Source organism: Poecilia reticulata, chromosome 9 (genome assembly GCF_904066995.2).
Source record: "Poecilia reticulata chromosome 9, P_reticulata-male-v2, whole genome shotgun sequence".
In the NCBI taxonomy this organism is placed as follows: domain Eukaryota; kingdom Metazoa; phylum Chordata; class Actinopteri; order Cyprinodontiformes; family Poeciliidae; genus Poecilia; species Poecilia reticulata.
The window spans coordinates 33,347,471-33,366,021 of record NC_088838.1 but is presented as its reverse complement, the minus strand read 5'-3'; the positions used below and the strand labels follow the sequence as shown (position 1 = coordinate 33,366,021).

The 18,551-nt window shown below is 42.4% G+C and overlaps 2 protein-coding genes and 1 long non-coding RNA gene across 4 annotated transcripts in view; all 3 read left to right on the top strand.

Annotated features, from left to right (window-relative positions):
- The window catches only part of sh2d3cb (SH2 domain containing 3Cb), a 47,941-nt gene extending 39,072 nt beyond the window's left edge, over positions 1-8,869 (top strand). For both annotated transcript variants that reach the window (XM_008419337.3, XM_008419338.3), the window contains 4 exons: positions 5,009-5,180; positions 5,711-5,822; positions 6,420-6,626; positions 7,194-8,869. In XM_008419337.3, coding sequence (XP_008417559.2) covers positions 5,009-5,180; positions 5,711-5,822; positions 6,420-6,626; positions 7,194-7,363 — 661 coding nt within the window. In that variant the 3' untranslated portion in view covers positions 7,364-8,869. The remainder of the gene's footprint in view (positions 1-5,008; positions 5,181-5,710; positions 5,823-6,419; positions 6,627-7,193) is intronic.
- Positions 1-18,551, top strand: part of LOC145552894 (uncharacterized) — a 262,036-nt gene that overhangs the window by 153,755 nt on the left and 89,730 nt on the right. The window lies entirely within an intron of this gene.
- tor2a (torsin family 2, member A) lies at positions 9,973-16,096 on the top strand. Its single transcript, XM_008419339.3, has 5 exons — positions 9,973-10,166; positions 11,218-11,483; positions 11,630-11,805; positions 12,921-13,048; positions 13,539-16,096. The coding sequence occupies exons 1-5, from the start codon at positions 10,040-10,042 to the stop codon at positions 13,781-13,783; spliced, it is 942 nt and encodes a 313-aa protein (XP_008417561.2). The 5' UTR covers positions 9,973-10,039; the 3' UTR covers positions 13,784-16,096.

Here is an 18,551-nt window from a genome sequence, read left to right as displayed (position 1 = left end):
GAGATCTCACTAAGGGGCGATTCATAAACACACAGTGAAGAGGCTGAGAGGTTAGAGAATGAGAAAAGGTACAAAAATAAATAAATAAGGTGAGATTAAACATAAAATTATTTGGCTGATCTGCTTGGTGCATCATCCTTGTCACTGATTCAAATGTAAAAAAGAATCAAATTTTTAGATGTTAAATATTTTCCTTTTGGACAAAACAAGCAATTAAGGCAAGATATGACATGTTTAAGAGGATCCTCCTCACTGACGGTTCAAAATAGATCAGCAGATTATTATCATTTGGAATACAAGAATTTTCAGTTTGCCCTTCAGCTGCTTGGAGATCCATTTTCAGAGAGACGATTTAAAACCATTTCAACTTGAAAATGATGCTTACTATCGGTTGGGGCCTTGGCTACCTAGCCTCAAAAGGAGTGGAGAAACTGCTAGGACATCATAAGGAAGAAGCTGCAGAAGACCGTGAAGAGGATATCAGGTGGAGATATTTTGGGTTTGAGGAGTTGATTCCAGAGGACCAAAGCCACACGGACGTTTCCGCCAACATCGCCAGCGCCATTTCAGGTGTCGTGACAACATTAACAAGTTTCACCCCTGAAGACACCGTGGCTTTGGAGAGCATCTGTGCAATGCATTGGGAAACTTGCTCTGAGGACACAGATGAAGACCAAAATGACATGGACGCTTCCACCAACCTTGTCAGTGCCGCTTCAGGGGTATTGACACCTTTAACCGATTTTACCCCTGAAGATACCGTGGCTTTTGAAAGCATATGTGGACTGGACTTGGAAACATGCCCTGGGGACGCAGATGAAGTACAAAGTGAACCTTGTCAGTGGCACTTCAAGTGTCTTGACAAGTTTGGCAACTTTTACTGATGAAGATCCTGTGGCTTTGGAAAGCATCTGTGGACTCCACTTGGAAACTTGTCCAGGGGACGCAGACACTGATGTTTGTACAAGTGCTGATGTTCCCCTTGACAAAATGGACCTGGCCGTTGAAACGAGCTGTGACGGCCAGGAAGATGCAATAAATTTAGAACCGGTCTACGAGGATCCATTGGTAGAAGAGGCTTCTTCTGTTGATGGAAACTCAGAAGATGGAGTTCAAAATTACGCAGACCATTTTGATGGCATGGAAGCTGCAGATATGGACGCTTCCTCTAAGGAAATCCCTTCTTCTAACACAACTGCTGATAATGTTGTGGCACATTTTGAAGAAGTTTGTGAGCATTCTTCAGAAAAACAATCTTCTTCAGAAACACTCACAGAAGATGACATTGAATTCTCCAAAAATTATAACAGGAGGGTTTTTTCCTCTAGGGAATCATCCGTCCTGGGATATTTAAATCTGGAGAATTACGTGCCACCTTTTGACAGAATTTCTGAGTGTTCAACATCAGAAGAAATGGATTCTGAAGAAAGCTCAGAACATGATGTTCAAATTGAGCCACAACATCATGAAAGCAATGATGTTGAAGAAGTGGATGTTTCTTTTGAGGAAGTCCCTTCTGAAAGCAGAAATGCCGGAAATTTAAGATCACGATTAGCTACCAAGGAGATTAGCTTCTCCTTGGTAGCTAATCTGCTACCAAGGAGAAACAACTAACAAGTAGCAGTTCACATTGGGCACCTTTTTTGGAGTTGTTGGAGGGGTGCTGGAGAGTGTCCCTCCAAGAGACTTCCTTGTTCTGCTGGGGGATTTCAACACTCACATGGGCACTCACAGTGAGACCTGGAGGCTTGTGGTTCAGAGGATCGGCCACCCTGATCTAAACCTGAGTAGTGTACTGTTATGTGACTTCTGTGCTCATCATGGACTGTCCATAATGTACACCTTGTTCAAGCATAAGGGTGTCCATATGTGCTCATAGCACAAGGACACCCTGGCTACAGTTCTATGGTAGACTTTGTTGTTTCCCATCTGATCTGTGGCTGTATGTCTTGGACTCTTGGGTGATGACAGGCAGAGCTGTCCACTGACCACTCCCTGGTTGGAAGTTGACTGATGATGGGGGAGGATGCCAGTCAAACCAGAGAGGCCTAAAGTGTTGTGAGGATCCTGGCAGAGTCATCTGTGAAACAGAGCTTCAAATTTGACCTCTGGAACAACTTTGAACACATTTTGGAGGAAGTGGATAGAACATCACCCCACAGAGTCATTCCCCTACTCCATTGTCAATGCGGCTTATCGGTGATGTGGCCACAAGATTTTCTGTGCCTGTTTTGGGGACAACCCTAAAATCAGCTCGTAGGCACCAGAAGGGAGGGATGCTCTCAAGCCAAAGATGGAGAACTATCAGATCTTTTTGGACTGACACCCTGGAAGCAGCTGATGGATACTGGCAGTCCAACTGGCATGCAGCTCAGGTGGTCCCTAAGGCAAAAACTCGGGTGTAGAAGAAGTTCCCAGAGCCCATGAAGAATGACTTGGACAGATCGTCATAAATTGCGGTTGTAGGTCATGAGGTTGACATAGTGGACCCATGACAAAAACACAAAATCACCAAGTGACTGTTTGACCACCTCAGTGACCTCGTCCCAAGAGATTGGAGAGCCCAACCCAGAGTCCCCAGGCTCAGCTTCCTCAATAGAAGGCATGTTGGTGGGATTGAGGAGGTCTTTGAAGTATCCGGCCCACAATGTCCCGAGTCAAGGTCAGCAGCACACCACCCCCACTATAAACAGTGTAGGTGCTATACTGCTTCCCCAGTGCAGTGCAGCACCAACACTGTTTATAGTGGGGATGGTGTGCTGCTGACCTCGACTCGGGACATTGTGGGCCGGAGGCCAGGATACTTCAAAGACCTCCTCAATCCCACCAATATGCCTTCCACTGAGGAAGCTGAGCCTGGGGACTCTGGGTCGGGATCTCCAATCTCCTGGGACAAGGTCAACAAGGTGGTCAAGAAGCTCCTCGGTGGCAGGGCCCCGGGGTGGATGAGATTCGCCTGGAGTTCCTTAAGGCCCTGGATGTTGTAGGGTTGTGTTGGCTGATGCGACTCTGCAATATCGCATGGGGGCAGTTCCCCTGGATTGGCAGACTGGGGTGGTGGTCCTCCTGTTCAAAACGGGGGACCTGAGGGTATGCTCCAATTACAGGGGGTCACACTCTTTAAGCCTCCCTTGCAAGGTGTATTCAGGGGTCCTGGAGAGGAGGGTCCATCGGATAGTCGAACCTTGGAATCAGGAAGGAGTGTGGCAGGAGGCAAGAAGACTGCAGCGGCAGGAGGCGAGAAGACTGCAGCGGACGGAGGCGAGAAGACTGCAGCGGACGGAGGCGAGAAGACTGTGGTGGATGGAGGCGAGAAGACTGCGGCGGAGGCGAGAAGACTGCGGCAGAGAGAGGCAAGAAGACTGCGGCGACCGGAGGCGAGAAGACTGTGGCGGAGGGAGGCGAGAAGACTGCGGCGGAGGGAGGCGAGAAGACTGCGGCGACCGGAGGTGAGAAGACTGCAGCGGAGGGAGGCGAGAAGACTGCGGCGACTGGAGGCAAGAAGACTGTGGCGGAGGGAGGCGAGAAGACGGAGGCGACCGGAGGTGAGAAGACGGCGGCGACCGGAGGCAAGAAGACTGTGGCGGAGGGAGGCGAGAAGACGGAGGCGACCGGAGGCGGCGGACGGAGGCGAGAAGACTGCAGCGGCAGGAGGCGAGAAGACTGCGGCGACTGAAGGAAAACAGGATGGCGTTCAGGAACCAGTCATGCCACCAGCTGTGGAGCCTGTCAACCAGGAGACAGTCAAACTGCTTGGAAACCATGAGCAGAGATACTGAGGCTGGCGGAATGACTGGGGATGGTGATGGAGAATGAGAGGGGACTGGAGCTGTGGAAGAAATAAAAGAATAAATATATAAAGAATAATATATTTCTTATCAAAATATGTATTTATGCTTTTATTTCTTATATATATATATATATATATATATATATATATATATATGTGTGTGTGTGTGTGTGTGTATATATATCCATACATACATGACATAATAATAAAAGAATAAATATATATTTTGATAAGAAATAAATGCATAAATATATATTTAATTTTTTTCTTATCCTGACAAGTTTCCGTCAAGATATTTTGCTTCGTCTTTTTGTTTTTGCTTTTTAGAAGCAAAAAAAGACAAAGCAAAATATAAATTTTTCTTAAAACACAAGAAAAAACTAAAACGCATGTTATGAGGAAATAAAATATATACGTCTTACCTTTACGTATAAATGAAATCCATGCACCGCTAATTCTGCACAAAAATATCCGTTCATCCAAAGCCAAGTCTGTCCTCTGCATGTCTTTTCTACTCGGTTTGAGAATCAAACTGTCTCGAAGTAAAACTTTCAGCTCCGGTGTTGGTCTTTCCTTTAGTTATCATCTCCTGCTTCAGTTGAAAATCCACTTTAGAAAACTGTTAAGGTGTAGAAATGTAGTCCTTTATGTTGACGTCGGAAGAGAGAAATATATCGCTGTACTTTACTTATTTACTGTGTGGCTAGCTCCATGGCTAGCTCGCTGTCTTACTCTGCAGTTGTGCAGTCACAATATCAGGGATATTGTTGCTGGGGGCCTCACCGCGCCCCCAGCGGTGAGGCAAGAGAACTGCCTGCCTCACCTCGAGTCTGTCTGCCGTTTCTTATCGCTCCTCCGCACACAAAACACCAACCGTGCATTCTGATCAACATTATCATTGTGGGTTTAAAAAACATAAAAACCTTCTAAATCCTAAAACTTCTTATTCTTTGGGAAAGTTTTTCCATATTTGAGAATTATGAAGAATCCAGAGGAATAAAGTTATTCCTTTGCGTAACATTTTCAGCAGTGGCGCAACTACACATTATTTAGGTGGATGCGAAAACATAAATCGTCCCCCCCCCCCGGGAAGGAATGTCAGGTTGGCGCCCCCTCTGGTGCTGCGCCCCTATGCGTTGCATACCCTGCATACCCACTTTTTGCGCCACTGAGTTTCAGTTACTTCCCAGTTCTGATGAGGTGTTGGTGATGCTGCAGGTTTCAGACCATGGCCACCATGTTGGCCGTCAACGTGTTGGGATGCACGGGAACGACGGAGGAGCGGGCCGCCCTGCTGCATAAAGTCATCCAGATCGCAGCCGAGCTGAAGACCACCACAGGCGACATGTTCGGCTTCGCCGCCGTCATGAGAGCGCTGGAGCTGCCGCAGGTGAGAGGAACAGATCAGCATTAACGCTGCGGTTTGCTAATCTTTACTGATGGAGAGTTGGGACAGGAAAGAGTGAAGGACATGGAGAAGTGTTTACCTCTCACACACAGAGAATAAAACACAATGAGCGACACTGAACTCTAAACGCGTTATCTCTGGCTGTAAAGATACAAAGATTGCTGTTATAACTAAACTATCTGCTGTTATTAATGTCAAAGTTTGAACTTTAGTTTGGAAAGCCAGACAAGGGTGTGAAAGGTGCCACATGTGATCATTCATTTTACTCTTCATTGCCTTTAAATGAAGCTACATTTTAAAATAAAACGCAGCAGCAGGAAGCGAAGAGAGCAGAAGGTGATACATTTTCCAACATGAATCCATCAAACTGCTTCTTTCTCTCCTGTCTGAGGCCAAATTCACTCAGCAGCCAAAAGTAATCCAAATCTCCCACAAAAAATCCAAATTGAGTAATGTAAGTTATATAACCATATTTTTCTATTTGTGGTTTTTGACGTTTCTTCGTTCCTCAGGTGTCTCGTCTGGAGCAGACTTGGGCAGCGTTACGGCAGCGACACACAGAGGGCGCCATTCTGTACGAGAAAACGCTGCGGCCGTTTCTGAAGAGCCTGAATGATGGACGAGGTAAAACATGTACCGTATCTTCTGCACTATAAGGCACCTAAAAACCTTCAGTTTCCTCAAAAGCCGACAGTGCGCCTCATAATCCAGTGCACCTTATATATGGACCAATATTGAGCCACAACAGGTCTAGCAGCTACAGTAAGCAGCCGCCGACTTCATTTTCGCCCGTAGAAGAAGAAGTGCGCGGTGCATGCTGGGATAGTTGTCAGAATGCTGGTTTGTTAATAAAGTTTGACTGACCTATCTACCTACCGACCGTCTTGAATCAGGTCATCTAGCACCAGGTTCTCCACGAACATGCTGTGCACGAACGGAGAAGGGTGACCATTGTCCGGCCACGCCCCGGCCCAGGAAGGCTCTCCTCGCCGACCCGAGGCAGACTGTTTTGTTGACATTCTCTTTAGTGCAGCTCCATCTAGTGGATGCATAACGTAACTCCAGACTCTACTGTAGCATCTATTCTATGCGCCTTATAATCCGGTGCGCCTTATTATGCAGTAAATACAGTATATATACATATATATGTATCTTTTTTTCTTTTACTCTGTGAAGTAAAGTTAGAATCAGCTGCTCGCTCTGGGTGTGTCTGTCCTGCAGAAAGCTGTCCGCTGTCCAGCACCACCTTCCCCCATGTCCTGCCCCTCCTCACCCTGCTGGAGAAGAGCTCTGCGGTGGGCGAAGGGTCAGAGCCGTGGGAGACGGCAGAGGTCGGTGTGGAGGTGGTCATGCTCCACCTGACGGCGGCCAGAACTATCGCTCAGCTGGGCGGGATCTATCACTCCAACGCTAAGAGCAGATTAAAGGGTAAGAACCTGGACAGTTCTGGTCCTGCTTCCTCCATTGGGTCGGGTCGAGTCGGGTCACAGAGGCAGCAGCCTAAGCAAACCTTTCGTCTACCTCTGCTTTAGCCACGCTCATCTCCTTCTGTTGTTCTATTTATTGTGGAGATTGCTGCCACCTGCTGACATAGAATAGGTATTGCAGGGTTTAATGGGAATCCCAAAAGCACTGTAGGCTGTTTTTGACCAAGTTTCGTATACGGACCAGAGTTTGATGGTTTTGGTTCGATTATGCAGTCACACCTCCAAAAACAAACTGGACTTTCAAGGCAAACAAACTAGAGGTGTATTAAAGCGGACTAAACATGGTCGATGGGAATGCACCTATAGATGTATATTTTCTTCAAAATCAGAACAAAAAAAATCCATTTAAAATATAATAGTGTAGTCGGGGCAAAAATCAGTATCCCTGCAATTTTTTTTCTTTATTGTTTTTGTATTTTCCATGTCTGCTCAAGCATAACAAAAGACAAAAATGATTAACCAGACGGTTGTGACCGACGTGAGCTGATGGTGAACTGTGACGTTCCAGGTTTCCAGGAGCAGGCTGAGGTCAGGGAGATCTTCCTCACCGACTTCCAGATGAGGCTGCTGTGGGGGAGCAGGGGAGCCGAGGAGAACCAGGTCCTCAGATACTCCAAGTTCGACCAGGTGCTGACCGCCTTGTCCAACCGGCTGGAACCGCCGATCAGACGACGCTGATCCCAGAGACGTTTAACTGATCAGCTGGCTTTAAATGGTGGACATCCGTTCAAGTCACTTTAAAGTGGAACTAACCGTCTGTAACCACGCTCCCTGACAAATGTAGAAAAATCCAAGAGGGTGTCGATGTGGGCATTTCTAAAGACCAAACACGATTGGCTGCCTGTTCCCTTCCCTTTGTTGTTCCAGCAACAAAAACATTTCAGAGACTTACAGAAATCATCTGAGAACACTGCTTTAAAAAGTTTAAAAAGAAAACAAGAAGTTAACGATACAATTTATTGTAGAAACATTATTTTTAATGCTGTTTTTAAATATCTTTGTTTTTAACTTAGCTACATCAGTTTTGTGTTATTTCTGTAACCAAAATTGATATTTTTGTATTATTTTGGTTGTATTCATATATTTTTGTAGTTTATTGCATAAATCTGAAAAATCAAAATGAACAAAATAAAACAAAAATGTAAATGCTAAACCAAAATGCACCAATGTAACCAATCAGAAAATTAAACTGCAGTGACCACATTTCAACCCAAAGGGGGCAGCACTGTGCCAGTTTAGCTCTGTAAAGATTACAGAACTAAGCAAATTTACCCAAAAACATCTTTACATTCACATAGAAACTTTAACATAGAAACATTAAGAATATATTTAGAGACTTTATCAGTAAAAATATGTCTTTTGGGGGTTAAATACACTTTAAATGTGACAGATTGTACAGTTGACATGGAAACATTTGTATCTGAGCCTCGCTGACATGAACCTGAAGGAAGGAAAGTGAATGCATGATAACAAAACTTTATTAAGGTTTACAGCACAAATTATGATTTTTATTGAAAGGAAATGTGATATGAGTGTTGTTTTTTGTGTTTTCTAACATATATTTTAATTTTAACGTTGAAAGACTCCAGCTAAGACACTTAATCCAGTAATTTGTGAGGTGAAACTGTTCTTTTATCCTTTTATAATCCATCAGCACCAGAGAATAAGAGTCCAGGACTTCAGATCGTGGAGCAGGCTGTCAACACAATGTTAGAACTGCAGATAAAATGAGGTCCAGTTCCTGGTTCTGTTGGGACTACAGGAAGTTAACGCTGAACCGTTGTCTGCAGGGTAGAAATGATTTGTGTGCCTGAAGGCTGGACCTTCATTAAATATTAGACCGAACAATGTCTCTCCATCTTCACTATTAATTTTATTAATAAATAGTAAATCTGTTGACGTGGGATCAGTTTGAGGGAACAGCTTCTGACAGCAATAATTCAAATGTACAGAGAACTTATATAATCTTACATTTAATATTTATCTGTTTAGTGTTATAACTGTGAATAAATAAAATTTTCCTCTCTGAATATTGACTTTATTAAAGGTTCCTGTCTTACTTTCTTTCTCAAACTTTACTATGAATGTTAAAGTTTTTAATAAACTTACTCCAAAGATCTCTGGATTATTTTTAGTGTGTTGCTCTAAAATGTTGCTGCCAGTTTACAAAAAGATGAAAATCTTGGTCTTGTTTGATTTTGCAGGAGTTCAAAAAATAAAGTTCACTAGTTTGAAAATGGCGCCCTCTGCTGTTCAAAAATACATTTTCTATCACATTCTGTTGTTTTATTTTTATTTACTAATAATACGATTTGTAACAAGGATTTTGTGATTGTTTACATTTTTTAAATATAAATTTAACTAATTAATCATTGAATCATGTTATGGATGATTTTACTTTTAAACAAAGGTTTAGAGTCAAAATATTAACTTTATTATTGTTATGTTTATGTGGCAATGTTTTTGTTTATGGGGCTGCAAACAATATTTCCATTCATTCTTTTAATTATTTTTCATGTTACACTCTGAGAAAACCTGAGACATCTGCCGATGTGTTGCTGATTAAGTCACACAAAACTCTTTAATATTAATAATAAAAACAAAGACCAAATCTCTACAAAGTTAGTGAGTGGATTTTATTGATTGGCTGGGTTGTAGCAAGAAAACTAAACAGATGCAACCAAAACCAGCAACTCTTCTGCTTTGCTTCCAAGACAAATATGAACGTTCAACAAGCTTAAAGGTGGAATTAAAGTTTGGATTAGTGGAAAGACACGAAAGATGGCATATCAGTGCCATTGTAGAAATGAAAAAGAAGCTTATTTCAGCCAAAAAAAACTCAAAATATGAGAAATTTGCTAGAAAGAAACGTTGAAATTTCTGAGTTTCAAAAGTTGAAAATGTGCTAGAAAAAAAAAATGAAATTTTGTATTTAATCTCAGAAATATTCCATTTTTTTCTCTCAAATTTCGGAAATTTCCTCTACTTTCCTCTAATTTTCGACTTTTGAAACTCAGAAATTTCTACAAAATTTCTGAGATTAATCTCAAAATTTCTTTTTTTTTGGCATGAATGTACCGCTCCGCTCCACCCCCACTTTTATTCTGTCTATAATGGCCCAGAAATACCTTCATAGTTTTCTGTGTAGAAATTTTAAAAAGTCAGCTGGACTGTGATCCTCCAACGTGTCTTCCTTCGGGTCAACACAATACGTCTACATTCCTTCTGGGATTTGTAGTCCCTTTAGTGACCACGTTCGGTACATCCGCATTACTTCCGGTTTCCTTAAAGAACTACAACCCGCCCGGCGGAGCTCTGAGGAAGACAGCGGAGGTTTTCCGGCTGGGAACCAAAATGCTGGCCGTCCTGCCGGCGCTGCTGCTGCTGCTGCTCAGCTCCAGGCCGGCCTGCGGCGTCTTCCAGAAGCTTTACTGCAGCTTCTCAGACAGCTGCGACTGCGACTTCAAGCCCAGCGTCAGAAGTGAGTTTGGTCATGTTGTTTACAGCTAATGCTGCAAGCTAGCAGGCGGCTAACATGATAACATTCAGCTCAGAAAGACTTACCGGTATGTTTTGGGTCGCCGTCATGTTCTGTTTCAGCTTAAACGTCTTTTTCTGATGGTCTCACATTTTCCGGATTCTGTAATGGTCAGCTAGGCTGGTCCTGCTGCAGGAAACATCCCCACACCATAACACTTCCACCTCTGTGCTTCACATTTAGTATGAGGCTCTTTGGTCCAGAGTATTTATTTGTTTCATGGCAAACTTGTGCTCCTTTCTGGTGTCCAAATATTTTCATATTCCAGAAATCCAGTTCTTAGAAAACAATAGTTTAACATGTGCCGTTCCTGATGTAGCCTACATGTTTGAAAACTTCTTTTAGCATCTTCTGGTCTGCTCTCAGGGTGAACTTGTGTTTTCCTCCTTTACACAAGAAAGATTGATGTCAGATTCTTCTGAGACCTGTTTAAATATCTTACCAGACTTGAAAACATCAACTACATTTGGTTTATGCAAAAAATGTCAACTTGTCTTTGGGTTTCGTCAGTGTAAAACTGCAGCAGTGGGTTATCAGCACCGAAGGCGTAAAGTTTGAGGAAAACGTGACTTTTGTCAGTCTAATGGGATCCTGGAGGCCCACAAAACGTCTGGACTGAGGGAAACCGCTTCAAAGTTTTCACATGCAAATGGTCTCAAGACAACAATATTATTATTATTTATCGTAATAATAACTTATGGTATAATTTATTGTTCAGTAAAACCTGTAATCGTGACAGACAGACATATCTACTAGTTTAAAATATCAAAGTTTGATGTCGTTCCTAAATAAAAACCTGTGGCTTGAAGTGCTTATAAAAATAACATAATTCAGACTGACAAGTTGTTGTGTATTTGATGCTTCATCTTAACCAGGACTCCTTTAAAAACAGGTTTTTGATGTCAATGTATTTTTTTATCCTGGTAAAATAAATAATAATAATAATAATAACCGACAGGTTTGAGCTTTAACTTGTTTGTGTCGTGATGAGCAGACTTGGAGTGGGATCTGTACAAGAACGTCTTCGGTCAGCACCTGGCTCAGGACCTGGTCTCGGAAGAAGTTTCCAGCTTTCTCCTCAATAAGAGCCCGGATCGGCCCCTGGTTCTGTCCTTCCACGGCTCCTCTGGGACCGGGAAGACGCTGGTCAGCACCATGCTGGGGAACCACCTGTACGGCTCGGCCATGAGCAGCCCCTTCGTCCACCAGTTCGTCCCCACGCTCCACTTCCCCTCAGCCGAGCTCGTCGCTCAGTACCGGGTGAGTCGCTCTGGACAAGGCTGCAGAACCGCCGTCAGAACCGCTCTGGGTTTTTCATTGTATTTTAGTTTTATTCCGCTGTGACTTTGTGTTTGTCTAATTCAGTTAGTTTTAGTGATGCTGGGTTTGTCTGCTCTGGTCGGCAGGAGGAGCTGAAGAGCTGGGTGAAGGGAAACCTGACGGCCTGCGCGCGCTCCGTCTTCATTTTTGATGAGATGGAGAAGATGCCTGCAGGCCTGATCGACGTCCTGGAGCCGTTCCTGGGTCCGTCACACGTTGTGTTTCGCACCAACTACAGGAAGGCCATCTACGTCTTCATAAGGTAGCCTGGACACCAGACACACAATCATTCACCATAAAATTACATGAAAATAAATGAACTTCATGAAATCACGCCGGTTTTTAAAAACTCAAGTTTTTGGATTAAAAGTTTTGCCACTAGGATGAGGTGGTTTTTCACCATTATCAAAGAAAAACTGCAGTGGAAACAACAACAACAAGATGTTACTACTGGCAGAAACCATGAAGAAGACAGGAAGTAGTTAGAGGATGATGCTGCTGCATGTTTTTTATAACTTATCACATGACCAAACTTATTCACGTGACATTAATTACATTTCTTTTATAATAAAAAGACAGCAATGCGATATAGTGTTTTTTTTTACGTTTGCCTTTCACCCATCCCGTGCCGTATATGGGATGTGTGAATATGCCCGTATACGATTGTATACGCTGTAAAATACAAAGGCTTATTAGTGCCATGATAGATAGGAAAAACTTGGACATTTCTGAGTTTGAAGTCAAAAATTTGCTAGAAAATACTGAGTTTCATCTCGGAATTTTTTGGGTGACAAACTGGGAATTTCTGAGCTTGAAAAGTGAGAAATTTGCTAGAAAAAAATCAGAAATGTTGAGATTAATCACTGATATTTCTAGAAAAAAAATCAAGGAAACTTTTGAGCTTGAAAAGTTTTCACATTTTTTTCTGGAACATTTCTGAGATTAATCTCAAAATTTCTAAGTTTTTCCTGTTTTTTTTATTATTATTGAGAAAATTTCTGATTAATTTAAAAGTTTTGGAGTTTCTCCTTTTGGTGGAAAATTGCTCCTCCTTTTTTATTATTCTACCTGCGGCGGCCCCGACGGTCCGCGGTATCGTTGGCTCCAGGTGTGACCGTCTCCCTGACGTTCTCGTCTCCAGGTGTTTGTCACCTTTTCCTTGGCGATTCCACCTGACAGTCTGTCGTCGTTCAGCGTGTGTCCGACCCAGCGCCGTCTTTCCTCCTGATTTCTGCCTCTGTTGACAGCCGGCCGGTTCTTTCCTTTGGGTTCATGTTCCCGTCTGGCCAGCGGAGGTGGAGCCTCCTTCTGGGATGCTGTTGTCATGGAAACGCAGCTGCTGTAAACCTCTGCCTCCTGGTTTCTGTTTGCCTGCAGCACCGCAGGACAGGAGGCGATACACCGGCTGGTTCTGGAGAACCGACTGGCTGGACGGGACAGAGACGAGATCAAAGCGTCTGACCTGCAGGAAGTCGTCCAGCAGTCGGTTTACAGCAACAAAACCAGTAAGAGACGCCCATCAGATCTCTGGGTTCTGGTAATTTAGTTTATTAAAGTCTGGATTGTTTCTCTCTCTGGGTTTCCAAAGTCCACAAATTGGATTTGGTTTTTTTGGTGCATCATAATTGAGATGTTCAGACTGCCATGAAAAAGTCGGATGTTCATATTTGGGTAAAATAATTCGACTGCTGTGTGAACGGAGCCAAGCTGGAGTTTTTACTCACCTTTATTTGAATAAATAGATTTTGTTTATATATTTGAAATGTTCAGATCAGTACCAAGGGTTGATCCACGCCTTCTGAACCTTTTTCCTTCCACTAAACTTTCCATCAATATGTTTTGATACAACACTTTAACAGCCAGCTTCTTCGGTGACAGAAGTTGTGACCATTAATGTCTGAGCAGGGATGAACATGTTCATGTCAACATGTCTGTGTTGGTTTTTCCTGACTCAGGATTCTTCCTGGTCGTCTCTGAACCCGTCTGTCTCCCCAGGTGGACTCTACCTGTCCAGCATCATCCAGCAGAATCTCATCACTCGCTTCGTCCCCTTCCTACCGCTGACCCGGACCCACGTGGAGCGCTGCGTCCGCGCGCAGCTCTGCCAGCGCGGCGACTGTAACCGTGACGACGTGGTGGAGGCGGTGGGAGGAGACATGACCTATGACCCCGCAGAGGGACACTACTTCTCCACCACGGGATGCAAGACGGTCGCTGCAAAGATCAGCTTCTTCCTGTGAGCCGCAGCCGGACGGTTCTGGTTCCACTGGGAGGAAAACGCCTCCGATCTGCTTTCAAGATGCAGGATTTGAACCGACGACCCGATGCTCATGGGTAACCGGAGGGAAAAGCTCCGTGAAGGCAGAAAGCAGCAGGAGGAAACAAACCGCAGCAGCAGAGTTTGGTGGCTGCTGCCTCTGGACCAGGAATCCTTTCTACCACAGCGATTTGGGGCGGTTACACAGAAACGGGAGCAAAACTCGGCCAAAAGACTCTGAAGTTTACAGATCAATCTGGGAAATTTCAAAGCTCCAAAAGTCAAAAATTCACTCGAAAAAAAATCTGAAATTTTAACATTAATCTCAAATTTTCTACAGAAAATCTTGAAATTTGTTGGAAAAAATGTTTAGATTAACTTCTGAAATTTTCTAGAGAAAAAGCTGAAGTCAAACATTTGCCAGAAAAACATCTGAAATTTTGAGATCTCAGAAATTATAAGAAACTTTGAAATTTCTTAGTTTAAAAAGTCAAACATTTTTACTTTTGGAGCTCAGAATTTTCCATGTTTTTTCTAGAAAATGTTTAAAATTAATGTCAACATTTCTGAATCTTTTGGCGGAAATTGACTCTTATTTTTTTTAAATGCCATCGTATTTCTGCCGTGGACCAAACCTCAGACGACTTTTAAAACCCAGAGCTTTTTAAAAAGCTGCAGCTGCTTCAGGTCATCGACTTGTTTTGTTTTGTTTAAATTATTTTTGCTCTCCGTCCGTCAGCCTTCAGACGCCTCACAGGGTTCAGTGAAGATTTTTGATTTCTTTGGTCCTTTTAGGGATGCAGAGGAACAAAGACTTTGACTTTATTTTATAAGTTATTATTTTACGGAAATGGATCATCAGAGATTTGAATGAAACTGTTTTCATTTCAAGATGTTTGAACCATGAGACGGTTTTTCATATTTTCACTGGTGTGAAGTGAAATATTGTTTTAAGATGGAGGGAAACTAATGTGCTGAATAAACTCAGATGAAGGAATGCCAAAGCTGACGAAATGAGACCGAGTATTACGGACGTCATAGATTTAAAAAGTTTTAAATTGCCCATGAAGGAATACATTTCAAAAAACATTTTTTAGATTTATTTCTCATATCAACAACAAAAAACTTGGAAATTGTCTCATATCGCGAAGTAATACGTTTTCAAAAAATGTCAATTTTCCATGATTAAAATCATAAATTTACTATGTAAACATGAAGATACTGTCTATAATCAGACATTTCTCATCAAATAATGACAAAGGTTTTGATTAAAAAGATTTTTAATCAATTTATGAGTTTCTTTTACAAATTTCTAACTTTCCAAAGTCAGAATATCCAATTTATGTTAATTTAAATTTCTGTCTGTAATTGTGGAAAATTCAGCACTTCTTAGTGAAGATTTATGAATGTTTGACATCAGAGAATTACTATGATTTTATGATAATGGGAGGTTTTATTATTTTTATAGTTTTTTCTCATGTTCCATGGCCCTAAGACTGAGGGACAAAACTAACTAAATATATAAATCATTAATTAAATGTACCATAAAATAAATGTAATTAAGTATTTAAATATTTTTTAGAAACAATTTAAATGTAGTTAAATCATTAAAAATGCAAACTTATAATAATTATTTCATGGTGATTCTGCAGGAACAAAACCATCAAATTATTTATTTTAATTTGATTAATTAATTTAATGTGTATCAGCTATCATGAGTTTGCATTTTAATTATTTAATTTAATATTTAACTAATTAATTGTCCACTACATAAACTATGATCTATTTATTTATTTAACTTTGTCCCTTTTGGCCTTCCATAGGATACAACTCCTAAACATTTGAAATCAAGTAGGATTCAAAGTTTAGGAGCTCAACTCTACTTCTGCCAGCAGGGGGCAGCAAAGACTTTTTAGTGCCAAAAGCAGAAGATGGGGTGAGGAAGAGTTTACCTGTTGGTTATATTTTGTTCATTTGATTGTCTGATCAGTAACGAGAGTTTTAGCTGAAAAACTCTGCGGCTGCTGATCAGAATGGATCTGGATGCTAAAATCTCAGCTGTTTCCTTCAGATCGAAACGTTTACAGCTTTAAAAAAGAACTGAGTGTAGATGAAAATTACTCTTCAGTATATTTAATAAACTATCAGAGGAAATCGACGTTTGAGAACAGAATGTTTCCAAACTGTGGCCTGGAGGCCATTTTTGGGCGGCCCTTGATTTTAAATGTAATGTGCATCACGAAGCATTCATTCAGGTTTTTCTTTCAGTTTAATTAAAAAATGTATTTAAATGTAACCTGGAAAACTTGCAAGACCTTTTTTTGTTTTATGTCTACAATTATTTACACACTTTTGGTTACAGAAATTCAACTGATTTGATTAAAATATTATGTGTTAAATGTGTTCTGTTATTAGAAAGAAAAATTTGGACTCAGGTGCTTTGTGGCCACCGGGGGGCGCCAGACTCACCAGGGAACTCGTCCCGGTTTCCATCCCAGTGGACATTTCGGCAGTGGTGGAGAAAGTACTCGAAAAATTGACTTAAGTAAAAGTACAAATACAGACAAAAATGTACTCAAGTAAAAGTAAAACTACCACATTAACATTTGTACTTAAGTAAAAGTAAAAAAAAGTACAGGCTTTTAAAAATACTCAAGTATTAAAAGTACTTGCTGAATGGATTATCTAATCGCTAATATCATTAAGTGAACCGATCGTATTTAATTTTAATACATTAGAAATGTGCCATTTTAATAAACAATGCCACAGATAAAGCATGTTTTTATTGTGTTTACTCTGTAACATAGTTTAGACTTAGATATGTGATTCTATGCATCATAATTTCAGGGATGGAAACATCTGGTCTCCTGTCCTAACATAGCATGAACTTCACTTTTTTTGCCACTAGTGGCATTTATTTATAAAGACATCCAACAGAAAGGGGATGGAAAGAAGGTGGGTGGGAGAGGACAGGCAACCAAGGAGCCAGTAGCAGAGTTGTAGTCAAGACCACCAACCCAAGACCAAGTGACACAAAAAATTAACTTTTACCTATCAAAATTACTTCTCAAATTGATCTGAAAGATCCACATTCCCATAAAAAAAACTAGATATTAAATACTTAGAGCTGAAATAAATTTAATCAGTAAAGATCCGTCCAGAAGAATCGGATCGTTTCTGAATGTTATATCACTATATTGCACTTTGGTCACAGCGTTGTTCCATATGTGCGACACCTCAGTCAAAACCTCCGCACAATAATTCAGGGCATGAGTGACAACTTTTTTTCATCGCAGATGCAACATGTGTCTCTGTACAGCTAGCTTTGCTAGCATCACGTCCACAGATCTTACCTTTCTTTAAGCTTTTCTTCCAAGTGACGCTAAAAGTTGGACCAAGTCCCACCGTCTGTGAAAGCGAAGCGCTGCTGATTTTACATGTCGCCATATCAATTTATGCAGCGCTATTATATTATAGACAGACATCTCCTCCCGCTCAGAGGAAACCACTGCGCATGTCTGGAGCTCCGCGTGCGAGTAAAGGTGGAGCCGATGGGTGACAACAGACACTAAGTCACGTTATTGCTTGGATTTTACGGCGCCATCTTAAGTCCCTGAACTTCACATTTTAATGGAAGAAAAGAGCAACGCGACTTGGATGTAACGAGTAACGCTGCAGTTTTGTGGAAATGTAGTGAAGTAGAAAGTACAGATACTTACTGTAAAATGTAGTGGAGTAAAAGTAGAAAGTACCCATTATTAAATCTACTTAAGTACAGACACACGAAAATTGTACTTAAGTACAGTAACGAAGTACAGGTACTTCGTTGGGAAGTACAGGTACTTCCCACCACTGCATTTCGGAGTTGTCCCCCTGCCTACAGGAAGTCACTGTTGCCTCCTATATAAGCCACATGGCCCCTCCATCCTGCGGTGATGACTTCATCAGCCGCCGCCCCGCCCGCCCGCCCGCCGCCGTCACAGCGAGGAAGAGGAGGGGTTCAAAGGTCAGCTCTGAGGTCTCCTCACCCCAGCTGCTGTTGCTATGTGTCGCCATCTCAGTTCACAACAACAAAACACACACAGCTGATAATAGGATGACCGCCCAACACACACACACACACACACACACCTCAGCGACCTCTGGTTGATTTTCACACACACTCAGCAGAAGAGTCAACCTGCTCCTGGAAGTTTCTCCTCATCCTTTCATCGCTCTTCCTTTTCTCAACCTGGGCAGAAAAAAAAACATTTTCCTTTCCCACTTCAGCCTGGTTCCATCTTTAATTCCTCGCAGCTTCCTGTCTTCCATCAGAGGTGCTGGGCGTGCTGGGCGGGGGACAATGGGACGCTGCTCCGTCCTCCCCCCTACATCCACCGTCACATCTGTGAGTGCCCCTCTGTCTCTTCATTCTTCTCGCTAACCGCTCCATTATTGGGGCTCTTTCACTTGTAAATGTGGCCAGCGATACTTCTGATGGGTCTTTTGTGCAGGCGGTCCGGGTCAGGAGGAAGGTAGGGGCCAGAGGGAAGGTGGTGGGGGGGCAGAGTGGGTCATGGTTGAGGGTGGCATGGGGAGGGGGGGGAGGCTGTTTCAGGGTCTTGTGCTGTTTTTTCTAGCAGGACAATTGTGAGAAAGAGTTAAATCCTTTTTTTGTGTGTGCAGTCATTTGGGACGGCCCAAGCTCTCACTTCAAATTCCAGCAGCCGGCCGGCCGCCCCCCGTACCCCTGATACCCCCCAAACCTACCC

Bases quoted from the DNA above. Each gene is read 5' to 3' on its own strand.
- tor2a (XM_008419339.3), top strand. From the start codon at position 10,040: ATGCTGGCCGTCCTGCCGGCGCTGCTGCTGCTGCTGCTCAGCTCCAGG. The intron at 10,167-11,217 runs GTGAGTTTGGTC...CGTGATGAGCAG, and splicing joins CTTCAAGCCCAGCGTCAGAA to ACTTGGAGTGGGATCTGTAC. The intron at 13,049-13,538 runs GTAAGAGACGCC...CTGTCTCCCCAG, and splicing joins GGTTTACAGCAACAAAACCA to GTGGACTCTACCTGTCCAGC.